Source organism: Zootoca vivipara, chromosome 14 (assembly GCF_965207765.1).
Source record: "Zootoca vivipara chromosome 14, rZooViv2.hap1.1, whole genome shotgun sequence".
NCBI lineage: Eukaryota > Metazoa > Chordata > Lepidosauria > Squamata > Lacertidae > Zootoca > Zootoca vivipara.
Window position 1 is genome coordinate 40,635,523 of NC_142597.1, and position 12,295 is coordinate 40,647,817.

Sequence of the window (12,295 nt, forward strand, 5' to 3'; positions counted from 1 at the left end):
AGTCTCCATGTTGTTGCCCATGCAGAACTCAGCAGGGAGGAAGATGGAGACAAAACTAGAAAGAGTTGACTGGCTGTCATGGGCTCTGGCTCCACCTAACTGTGAGCTCCCTGCTCTCTCTTCCACTGGCCCTACTGGGCACAAGCTACCACTGCCACACATTTCTAGACAAATTGCTTTTATGAGCACACCACCTGATTGGGACATGGGCAGCAGTCCAGGGTGAGCCGAGGGCCATGGCGGAAGTCAGTGAGGAGTCAGAATGAAGTGTTGGATCAGAGAACTACAGGGCAAAGCAGGTGGTATGATCAAGGAGCAAGCCTGTGACCCAAAGAATGACAAACAAAGGGACACACCAGGGAAAGAAAGACCTTGCTTCAGCAAGGCTGAGCCAGGACAGGAAGCCCCTTTTATGTTCCTTCCTGTCCAAGAGTGACTCAATAGCTAGCCGGAGTGAGCTGGAGTCAGTCCAAGGCCTGAGGGACGTTCACTGAGAAGGCCTGCACCTGTAGCTCAAAGGTTCACCACATAAGGGCACTGCACAGAGATTTGGCAGTTCCTGAGCAGAGCAAGTGGCTCACACAGAGACACAATGGGCAGACTCCTCTGAGTGGGTGAGGAGGATAATTCTGCTACCTCCGTGCCTCAGATGTGACTGGATTGTCCAATCATACCAACTGCAAAGATACAGGAGAAGTGCCAGGCTGCTCTCAGCAGAAACAAACTGAGAAGAGCCTAAGGCAGCACACCATGGAGACACACAACAGGCAGCCTCCTATGAAGAGGTTCTGCTGTGTCTCCATGCATTGGGAAGGATCGAATGGACCAAGTATAGCCAAAGTAAAGATGCAGCAGAATGGCTAAGAGTTGGCGGAGGATGAGAAGAAGGCTACCAAACTAGAACAGTGACTCATGCAGAGACACAACGGGGAAGCTTTTATGTGAATGAGTGCCCTGGACTCAGAGAACTGGATATTGATTGAACTAACTTATTTACAGTGGTGCACTAGAAGTTCTGTCCTGCTACACATGATAAAGCCTGGTAAACTCTTTATTGTTTTTGTTTTTGTTTAAAATAACAATATCCATGCTCAGAGAGGGAATGGGGAATGGTAGAAAGAATGAAAAAAAATGAAAGAATTAGTCGTTCCTGCCATCTTTAGCTCTGGCCCCTGACAAATTACTCCCATTTGAATGTGGCACTTGACCACCTGACTCTAACCAGTGCACTGTGCTGCTGCAGAAAGTAGATAGCCCAAAGAATCTGATGCCAAACTCACTTAGATATTTGAATGCTCTCAAACCAACACAGCTGCCTTGCTGAGCATTATATGCACAAGAATCCATCAGCACCAGAGAGGATGTATTTGCTATTATTCCTGCATCAATATCATATTTCTCAAGCTGTCCGGTTGATTATGATCCACAATGTTTCACTGGATGAGGGAGGAAGAGAAGCAATATCACAGCCATAAAAAAGAAACAATGAGTTACCTGGAATACTCTCTGCCTTATCTACCAATATCCCTGAGCCAAGGCGCAATAATGAGAAATAGAAAAGTGGGGTGAGGGGTAAAAGAAAAGTTTGACTTAACTAATAAGTTACTAGTCATCTGGCTAAGTTCATTTCACAGGCAGCTCTTCAGGGCCAGAGGAGAATCTTGCTCCTTTGACAGCAGCCGCTGAAGGGGTGTGGAGGAAATGAAGAAGTTTCAAAGGAGACGGGATCGTTATTGCAGTTTATAGCTGGAGGAATTAAAAAGGGGAGGTGTCTCTCACCATCCTCCTGCTTATGTCCAGGAAAGGTGATCAGGGCTGCCTGCCCTCCTCCTGTATAAAAACCCAGAACAGGTCTGGGATCATGTATACAGAGATCTACGCTGGTACATCTTTCCAGCCCATCTGGAAAAGAGATCATGGGATTCCTGAATTCCCTCGTTCTGCTCTCACTGTATTTTGCTGCAGCCGCTTCAGAGGGTGAGTCCTTTATCCATTTTCCTCAAGGATGCTAAGCACAGCTTCTTTTTCAGCTTACAAATCTGATATTTGGAAGACCCCGGCAATCTCACGGTATCATTGGCTGCTGACTATATTTTATTTTTAGTCTACAATGCTATATGTTTATGTATCTGTCTATCATCTCTACATGCTCTTAATTCTCCTAAGGATGTGAAACAGTTTCTAATAGGGCTGATTTGTTTTTAGGCAACGGGGCTCCAGGGATATTATTTTGCAAAGATGCAATTGAAAGAGTGTGGCTCGACTTCATTTCACTCGCCCGGCTGATACGTGTCCATACGTGTAGTTGATTTATGTTTCCTGTCATTGCATTTGTGTCGTTGAAAATATGTGTTCTATCAGATCAAGAAGAGAAAGGCTTTATTTATGCTCTTGATTCCTTTCCCCCCAACCCCACAAATGCCAAACTGATGCCTTCAGTTTATAAAAGATTAAAAGCCTGCATTGGTGAGCCTTTACAGCCACAGATGACCTGCTTTACCTGCAGATGTTCCCGGGTTCAATCCCAGGCATATCCCATTAAAAAGGAAGCAGGTGATGGGACTGATTCCCCCGTCCAGGACCCCGGAGAGGGATGCTACCAAGCCAGAGCAGCTGATTCTGGGCAAGACAGACAAAGTCTGAAGGTGCCTCTCCAGACTGTGACTGTTTTGTGGAAGGGATTCAAACAAATAATCATACATTTTTGGGGAATCTATTATTTTCTTTCCTAAACATCTTAGCCATTTTCAATGGTGTAATACACCATCTATACATCATTTTCATGTAATTCTCTCTTAATAATATGCAATCTGTAAATTTTATATCAACTTTCCACAGTTTCCCCCAACTTTCAAATTGAATGTTGTGTCCCACATCCTGGACCCATTTAATCATAACTGATTTAACTTCTTCATCTTTAGTTTCCCATTCTAATAAAATACTACATGCTTTTTTAAGCAACTTAAAATTCTCTTCCACTATTTCTTTTTGAAATCTGGAGGCTAAATCTGGAGACCTTTTTTATTATCTTCCTTTAAAAATATCATTTAGTTGCCTATGGTGTAACCAACTTTGTAAATAATCTTTCAACTCATCGTACTCCTTAAATTTGAGTTTACCTTCATCCTCTGTTAATAACCCTCTGTATGTCAACCAACTTACTTTTTTGGTCGACTTAAGTGAAAATGCTTCAGTAGGTGACAGCTACCATGGTGTTTTCCATTCTAACAAGTCTGTATATTTTCCCCACACTCTTATTAGTGACTTTCTTATTATATGGTTTGAAAAAGCAAATGATTTATAGGAAGAAATGTATACATACCCTGCAAGCAAATCAGGATGAATTCAGGATAAATGCATGTTGTTGTAAATGAATTGGAATGAATGGTTGATAGTGACCAGATGTGTTCCAACTCCCCTGTAAGCTTTGTGCAAGGAAATCAGGATAAATGATCAGTAAACCAGGTTTCTCAGAGAAGCCCTGAGTTGCTGTACTGTAGAGGCAGCTTCCTGTGTTCCTAAGAATTTAGTCAGCATTTATTTTCTCTCATAGAGCTGCTTGATGTCCAAGAATGCGGGTGTGCATTTTATCACGTCTGCAGGCCTCCCTTGTGGGTGCTAAATTTTTCACAATCAAATTGTATCCTATTCATTTCCTTAATGAATCATCAGCTATAACTAGGGTTAAAAAACAACAACATCCCCTTAATATCAGATGGGAAATTAAAAGTGGGATAAAGTAGCCAGAATAAAATGAACAAGTATTCAAATACTGTAACCCGAGATACTGTAATAATAAGATAATTGCAATATGGAGCAATTATTTTTAATAACATAGTGGGAGAGGAAAATACAATATTTCATGTGTTTTTAGGCAGAATTAGGCTATACTGTAATGTGTATAGGATCCCTCGATTTGGTGGCTTGCCTCCAGAGGCAATTTCTGACTCTTGTTTTCACTCCCATCTCCCCTTTCTCACCTGTTTCCCTTTATAAAGTTTTACTGGGTTTTATCTTAGCATTAGTCATACTCACAGAAGATCCTCTGAAATTAATGAGCCACTACATCAGTTCTAGTCATTTCACTGTGTCTACGAATTTGTGTATGACTGAATTTTGCAAAAAAAAAGAGAGCTTACTTTTGTATTCTATTATTTTGCAGAAACGTAATGATTGATGCCAAATCTTCAAAAACAAAACTGAGGCTGTAACTGTAATTTGAGGCAGTGAGAGAGCTCATGTGTTCGTACAGCATAACAATATTATGTAGAAAATGCTCAGGGAGTTTTAATGCTAAAGGTTGATATCCAACACTACTCAGAGTAGATTAATTGAAATCAATGGATTGAATGTCACCCAAAGTGAGGACTTCCCTACCCCGTCTCATGCAACCTGAAAACGCCTCCTGGCCTCTAAATTTCACTTACTAGTGAAACAGCTGGCAAACTTTTCAGAACATAAGTTAAAATTTGTCCTTTTGCGCAGAAGACTTGACAAAATGGCCATGTCTGAACTACATCACAGTATGATCCTGTGCATGTCTACTCAGAAGTAAGCCCCACTGAATTCAATGGTATTTACTTCCAGGTAAACATGTAAAAATCTGAAAAACCGAGCTTCATACCACAATTTTATGCACGTTTACTTGTGTGTATGCTGTGGGGGGTGTTGTTTGTTTTAATTTCTTATCTTGAAATAACAGTATTGTTCAGAAAAATGCAAACGTGTTTGGGGATGGGGTTTTTTGGCTACGGAAAAATAGCTCCCACGTAAATATCCTATCTTGTTGTCAATATTAGCTTGGCAGAGATACAAAAAAAATAAAAATAAAAAAAATCCCAAGAAATATTAAACAAAAGCTGCAGGAAGACATGGAATGCTGGTGTGATCCAGTAAAGAGCTTGGGGGGAGGCACAGAATCAGAGGGGCATGGGTTCAAATTTCACCTTTGCCTTGCATCAACAGCTGCAAATTTCCCATGCAAAATGCTCTTGTCTGTGGGAAAGCAACAGTGCTAAATTTATTTATTGATTTTAATCATGCACACGCTGCTTTTTAAAATAAACATATCCCCTCTAAGCAGTACTCAAAATCTCAAGTATGATAATAATAATAATAATAATAATAATAATAATAATAATAATAATAATCAGCACTCACTTTAAAAAAGAAAATCAATCACATCTCAAAAAGTAAAAGCATATCAGGATAACTATCAAGTAAGTCAACATGATGGGACGCAGGTGGCGCTGTGGGTTAAACCACAGAGCCTAGGCAGGGCTTGCCGATCAGAAGGTCGACAGTTCGAATCCCTGCGATGGGGTGAGCTCCCGTCGCTCGGTCCCAGCTCCTGCCAACCTAGCAGTTCAAAAGCACGTCAAAGTGCAAGTAGATAAATAGGTACCACTCCGGCGGGAAGGTAAACGGCATTTCCGTGTGCTGCTCTGGTTCGCCAGAAGCGGCTTTGTCATGCTGGCCACATGACCTGGAAGCTGTACGCCGGCTCCTTCGGCCAATAACATGAGATGAGTGCCGCAACCCCAGAGTCGGTCACAACTGGACCTAATGGTCAGGGGTCCCTTTACTGTTAAACATTATCATGCCAGGTGCCTGTCTCATTTTGGCTGGTAAATGGGGATAAAGGATGGGGTGTCAGGGGTCCCTTTACCTTTACCTTTAAGACAGCATGAAAAGCACAGATATAAATCAAGCATGACAGTTACTTTAGCCTCCCTGGTAGAGAGGTGCATTCAGACGCTGCAACCTGCCAGTCCTCAAAAAAATCCCAAAACTTCAGAACTTAAGATTAGCCTGCTGGATCAGGCCAATGGCCCATCTATTCTAGCACCCTGCAGTCTCTACATATTCATCTTTTTCCTCTATCCATGCAAGTGTTGCTTTTCAATTGATCTTAAGGACGAGCAACATTTATAACAAAAGCTAAAGATTCCCACTTTCACATCAGAAAATAGCTTGTGCCGAGTACACCACAGACTTCTCTAAAACACTATTAAGCCTCCACATCAAAGCAAGGGAATGGGGGGGGGGTTGCAGGAAAGAAGAGAACAGTGACATTTCCCCCTTTGTTTTTTAATGCTTCCATCTTTGAAAAAGGCCGTAAAAAATAAAAAACACTTGATAGATGAACCTTGTCATTCAGCCATCAGAGATATAAGCAAACATTAACTAGCAATTACAAACATTTGAAAAGGTAGGAGAAACAACGAGAGAACAGAGATTCTGTGCTCAGCTCTAGAGCGCACAACCCACAATAGGGAGAATGCGGTTTGGCATGGGTTGGATACATGCAAAAATTTAAAACACATGGCTTCTCCCAAGGAATCCCGGGAATCGTAGAAGGGTGCTGGGAATTGCAGGTATGTGGAGGGGTAAACTATAGTTACCAGCATTCTTTGGGGGAAATTCATATGCTTTAAATGCATGGTGGTGCGGATATGCCCAGGTTTTATTTTTTGCACCTCCAGGTAAAAAGGATCTCAGATATTTGGTAAGACGGACATGTGCCATGCACAGTATCAGCCTGAAGCCAAAGGCTTGCAGAAGCTCAAAAGGGGGACAATTCCAAATCATGAGGCAAACGGAAGGCGTGATGTAAAGACAGGAAGTCTAATTTTAATTGCAGGCAGCACAGAAGGTCAACATCCCAGAAACTATCAGACTCCAACTTCTATCAGTCCCAGTGAGCAGGACAGTTAAGTCCAGTCAAAGGCAACTATGGGGTTACAGCGCTCAACTCACTTTCAGGCCAAGGGAGCCACCGTTTGTCCACAGACAGCTTTCTGGGTCATGTGGCCAGCATGACTAAACCGCTTCTGGCACAACGGGAGACCGTGATGGAAACCAGAGCACACGGAAATGCCATTTACCTTCCTGCCACAGAAGTACCTATTTATCTACATGCACTGGTTGTGCTTTCGAACTGTTAGGTTGGCAGGAGCTGGGATGGAGCAACGGGAGCTCACTCCGTTGCGGGAATTTGAACTGCCAACCTTCCGATCTGCAAGCCCAAGAGGCTCAGTGGTTTAGACCACAGCGCCATCCCAATGGTCAAGCCTGAAGGGAGCTGGAGTCCAACAATATCTGTGGGAGGGGGTACAGATTAGAGCAGGGATAGGCAACCTAAGGCCCATGGGCCGGATGCAACCCAATCGCCTTCTCAATCCGGCCCACTGATGGTCCGGGAATCAGTGTGTTTTTACATGAGTAGAATGTGTCCTTTTATTTAAAATGCATCTCTGGGTTATTTGTGGGGCCTGCCTGGTGTTTTTACATGAATAGAATGTGTGCTTTTATTTAAAATGCATCTCTGGGTTATTTGTGGGGCATAGGAATTCGTTCATTTTTTCCTTCAAAATATAGTCCAGCCCCCCACATGGTCTGAGGGATGGTGGAGCAGCCCACGGCTGAAAATAGTTGCTGACCCCTGGATTAGAGGCTCAGATTAAGTCTAAAGAGACCCTCACCCATGAAGTTCACTGGGCAGTGTCGCTCCCAATCAGGGTCCCTTCTTACTGACTCGCTGATTCTCAGACGAACCTACCTCACAGGGTTGTCGTGAGGATTGTGCATGTCAGGGGTGAGGGAAGCCATTATGGTTGTTGTCAGACAACATCTCCCATCATCCCTAGCCACTGGCCACACATCAGAAGGGACACAGGGTTACCCAACCTTGCTGCAAATCATATCACTGATCTGGGAGGAGCACATATCCATAAGGGCATCAGAAGGACTTCCCTTTTGTCTGTCCTGGATCTCTTGCCAGTCAAGATGCACTGGAGGGACCCTGAGTTCTAATCCCCTCCCCCATGAGGAGGAAGGGCATCTTAGAAAAGCAATAAATAAATAACTAAATTAAACCAATAAATAAATATTACACACTCTCTCTCCTCCCCCTCCCTCTTGTACCACGTAAAACAGGCACCCCCAAACTGTGGCCCTCCAGATGTTTTGGCCTACAACTCCCATGATCCCTAGCTAACAGGACCAGTGGTCAGGGATGATGGGAACTGTAGTCCAAAACATCTGGAGGGCCGAAGTTTGGGGATGCCTGACATAAAATAATCTTAACATATTTCCTCAAAATATACAGGATTTTGTTTGTTTGTTTGTTTGCAGTTTAATCTTGATCACTCTGCTTGACCTTTATTGCAGGGTTGTTACGAGGATAAAACGGAGGGGGCAAAAACTGTGCCACTTCAAGCTCTTTGGATTATTATTATTATTATTAAATGTATTCATAAACAGGCCTCTGTTCAATTGATCCACACTGGCTCCAGTTCACTCCAAAAATATGGTGACCGAGTGGGAATTTTATCCCAGTAGGGCAATCATATCCTATTCAAGTAAGTGGAACTGAGGTGCTGATAAAAATCTCTCCTCATCTTCCGCCTGGGTACTCTGTCCATGCTCAGAAATGCATGCCCCAAGCTCCACCACCCAGGGATGAAAAGGGATTGCAGCCAGCAGGATTCAACTCTCTGCACATCTGTCGACAAACTAAAATCAGGAAGGTGAGCCTCGTAAACTAACAATGTGTGTTAAAAGAGAAAGAGAGAGAGAAGATAATAATCCATAGCCCTGTCAGGTCCACAAGGCACTGTCAGTTTAAAGTCCGCCCAGTATTCTCCCTTATTGAGTTTTTGTTTTGTTTCTTTTAAGTGTAGTTAATGAGTGAGCAAGGTTTCCTCTGTGTGCCCCCCCCCATTCCGTACCAAGCACAGGCTTGACCTTATTTTGTTCTCTTCATGTTAACAAGCAGGAGTTTTTCAAAGAAAGAAGTGCTGAGTTGGGACTCAAGGGCCGATCGTTTTGCATTCACTTACTCTGACACATACGTTTTCCAACTGTCCCTGTTTATCATGGACAGGCCCTCCTTTCTCATTCCTGCCCCCTGGTAAACTGCTGTCCCCATTTCTCTGGGCCTGTCAGGAATGCCTTCTTCAAATGTGCTTCCTCAGATTTTGCTAGAACTGTCATTCTTCAAGGCTCAGCTCCTTCCCCCCAGGGGATGTTAAATCTCAAGAGTGGGCGATGAATGCCTCTTGCCCCTAAAGGAGATGTATGTACCCACATTGCACCATCAGAATGGGACTCTTGGGGAAGAAGTCAAGTGCCCCACACAGCAGGAGGAGCAGGAGGGGCCCAAAATGCAATTTGGGTGCCATCCGGGTAGGTCTTTAGGGCAGAAGTCAAGGGCCCTTCTCTGCAAAATGAACAGGAGCATAGAAAACTGCCTTATACTGATTCAGATCCCTGGCCCATCTAGTTCAGTATTGTCTTCCTTGACTGGCAGGCACTCTCTCCCAGTCCTACCTAGAGATACTAGGGATTGATACTAGTACAGTACTTGACTGACAGAGGAATGGAGAGATAAGGACCTGGCCCAGTGGCTGGATACAAACTCCCTCTCCCCCCCCCCCATTACTTTATTTTCCCTGTCTTCAATCCAGTGTTTGCTTATCAGTTTCCTTGGCTAATCCTGGAAGGCTCTGACTATGATTCCATCAATCATTTCCAGAAGCTCCCACCCACCACCTGTCTTTAGCCTTAAAGAAGGTGTTGCAACCATTTTGCTTGTCCATTTTGGTCCCCTTTACCACAGTCAGAGCAAGGGGGAATAAATGGGGGAGTCCCCCATTAAGGCCAAAGCAAGGACAGGAAAAGAGTTAGGGGTGGTCTGACAAGGCAGGAAGAAAATGGATGAGTCAAGAGGAGACCAACAGAGAAGGAAGGTTGTGGTTCTTGCTGCATGCACACAAATGTCCATGCCAAGCATATTTTTTTGGGGGGGGGGGCACCTTCATTTAGAGAAACCGTACGATGTAGAGAAGCTAGTCAATATTTTAAAGCTGTGGCGAGATACCTCTGGTCCATGGATGCAATTAAGCCCACTGGGCTGTTTTGGATGAACCATGCCCACATTTCCCTTGCCCAACATCACATGACATCAGCTGTGCATATCCTGAAGGGCTAAGAAGTCAAAGGAGGACAGAAGAAGCTGCCTTAACGCAGCAGCAAGGCTGTTGAGTGGGGCACCCGATTTGACAGTGCAGCATAACACCTGCACTGAAATATGGCATGTTTCACTGGCTGCTTATATACGGCATTATAAAGCCATGAACAACTTGGGAGCAGGGTGCCTCCCAGAATGCCTTGCCTTGTATATTCTTGCCCAGTCACTTCACTCCTTAGGAGGGACAATCTTAGTTGTGTTGGATGCTCCCAGGATTTGCCTCATTTCCACAAAGATCAGGGCTTTTAGTGTGGTGGCACCTGCCCTTTGGAATGTGCTCCCAATGAACATCAGGCAAGTACCACCTAGGCTGCCCCCCTGAGGGTTGATGCATCTATGTTGATGAATTAATTAATCAATCAATCAAACAAACAAACATATATTACTCATAGTTTCAGTGTATCTGAAGAAGTGTGCATGCACACGAAAGCTCATACCAATGACAAACTTAGTTGGTCTCTAAGGTGCTACTGGAAGGATTTTTAAATTTTGTTTTGACTGCGTCAGACCAACACGGCTACCTACCTGTATCTCATATATTACTGTCAGCCAACCATGAAAGTAACAACAAGAATACACACACACACACACACACACACACACACACACACACACACACGATCACAGCCTCCAGAGAACAAAGGTGAAAGGTTAGAACCTTACCACCATAACAGCAGGTCTAAGAGCTATGGCAACATTCACCTGTTTGCATTTATTAGACACGCCCCCCCCCGGAAGGTACTCAAAAGCATATGCAGGGATCTACTATGAAACTGCCTCATAGGGGGATGAATTAATTGGCTCTGTGATATATTTCATATTTCTTCCATGAATTATTTGTTGATTTTATGCTCTTCATCACCAATAAATAAATCAGACCATTTGTACTGGCTCCCCAGGGCTTAGGGAAGGCATTTACTTCATCGGCTGCTATGTGATCCTTTTACCTGGAGATTCTGGGGAATGAACTTGGGCCATTCTGTGTGCTCTGCACCACTGTGCTATGGGCACAGTAGGAATGGATGCAGAGCCAGGTGGGATCAAGGGGAAGTTTCAGGGCCATTGGAGGGAGGGTGCCTTTTTTCCAGATTCAAGCTATTGCATTTCCCATTTAGTGAGGTATAAACTGGGTTTCTTTCTTTCTTTTGTTTTCATGATAAACGAACTCAGGGTAAGGTTGGAGTGAGCAACATGTCAACCAGTGGATTTAATTTGCAGCCAGTTCAAGATTGACAAAAATAAAAACTCCTTCCCATTTAACACTCCATTCGCTTGTAGAACTCCCAGCCACAAGATGCAGTGACCTTGCTTCGACAGCTTTCGAATGAAGTGTCGGGCCAGTTGGCAGAGGAACCATCCATCAGTAGTTACTCGCCATGATACCTAAAGCAAACCTCCCTTATTAGAGACAATCAACCCCTAAGGACCAGATGCTGGGAACAACCACTGCTGGCGGCTTTCATGAGCTTCAGGGAATTCCCCGCTGCCTGCTTTTGTGCTAGTTCTCCCTTGGATTTTTTTTTTTAAAGAAATGCATGCAACTATAAAAATAACCCAATAGATTTTCCATCAGTTTACGTGACATAGAGCAGTATGACAGGCCCCTGCCCTGAAGACCTTACAATCTAAAATGGAAAGAAAGCACTAGATAGATCTTTATCTGATGCAGGAAGGCACACTGGAGGTTTTCGTAACCATTCCTTACGGAATCCCCTCCGTAAGCACAGAAACTTTAATCATCAACTTTAACATCATCAAGTCAATTGCCAAAGAAGCTTAACCGCCATCTCCCGTGATGACGTCTCTGTGTGATACAGGGGAGGCTCCTGCTGGCTTTGTTTAAAAGCACCCAAAGGAAAGAATGCCATAGGGCCAGTTGCCTTTGCCACAGTTTGGGAGAAGGTGTCCTCTTAAACCTAAAAGCAAACTGTCCCCCAGGGAGGAACTCACCTTTTGCCTGAAGTTATTGTTTCATTTAAAGTTAGCTTGGCTTCCTCCTTCAAGTGAGGGGGGGGGGGAGAGAACCACACACAAATGAAACCTCAAACAGGAGCTTACTGTGCCAAAGGCATCCTATTGATTAGAGAATATCAAGAGGTAACTCTTTGCACAAGTGGAAGGGATGTGAGAGGTCACACACTCGCTGCCTATAGCATGCACATGCTAACAGTGCAGTATTTTATTTGCTGTGCATACGGCAGCACTGTTCAGGCAAGCAGACAGACAACTAAAGGGGGGAAAGAGAGAGTGCTTATAAACACG

The 12,295-nt window shown here is 43.9% G+C and overlaps 1 protein-coding gene across 1 annotated transcript in view; it reads left to right on the forward strand.

Annotated features, from left to right (window-relative positions):
* Window positions 1–1,539: 1,539 nt before the first annotated feature.
* CA4 (carbonic anhydrase 4) overlaps window positions 1,540–12,295 on the forward strand; it is a 47,004-nt gene continuing 36,248 nt past the window's right edge. Inside the window, exon 1 of the mRNA XM_035140070.3 lies at window positions 1,540–1,977. Within this exon, the coding sequence (XP_034995961.1) occupies window positions 1,917–1,977 (61 nt within the window). The 5' untranslated portion in view covers window positions 1,540–1,916. The remainder of the gene's footprint in view (window positions 1,978–12,295) is intronic.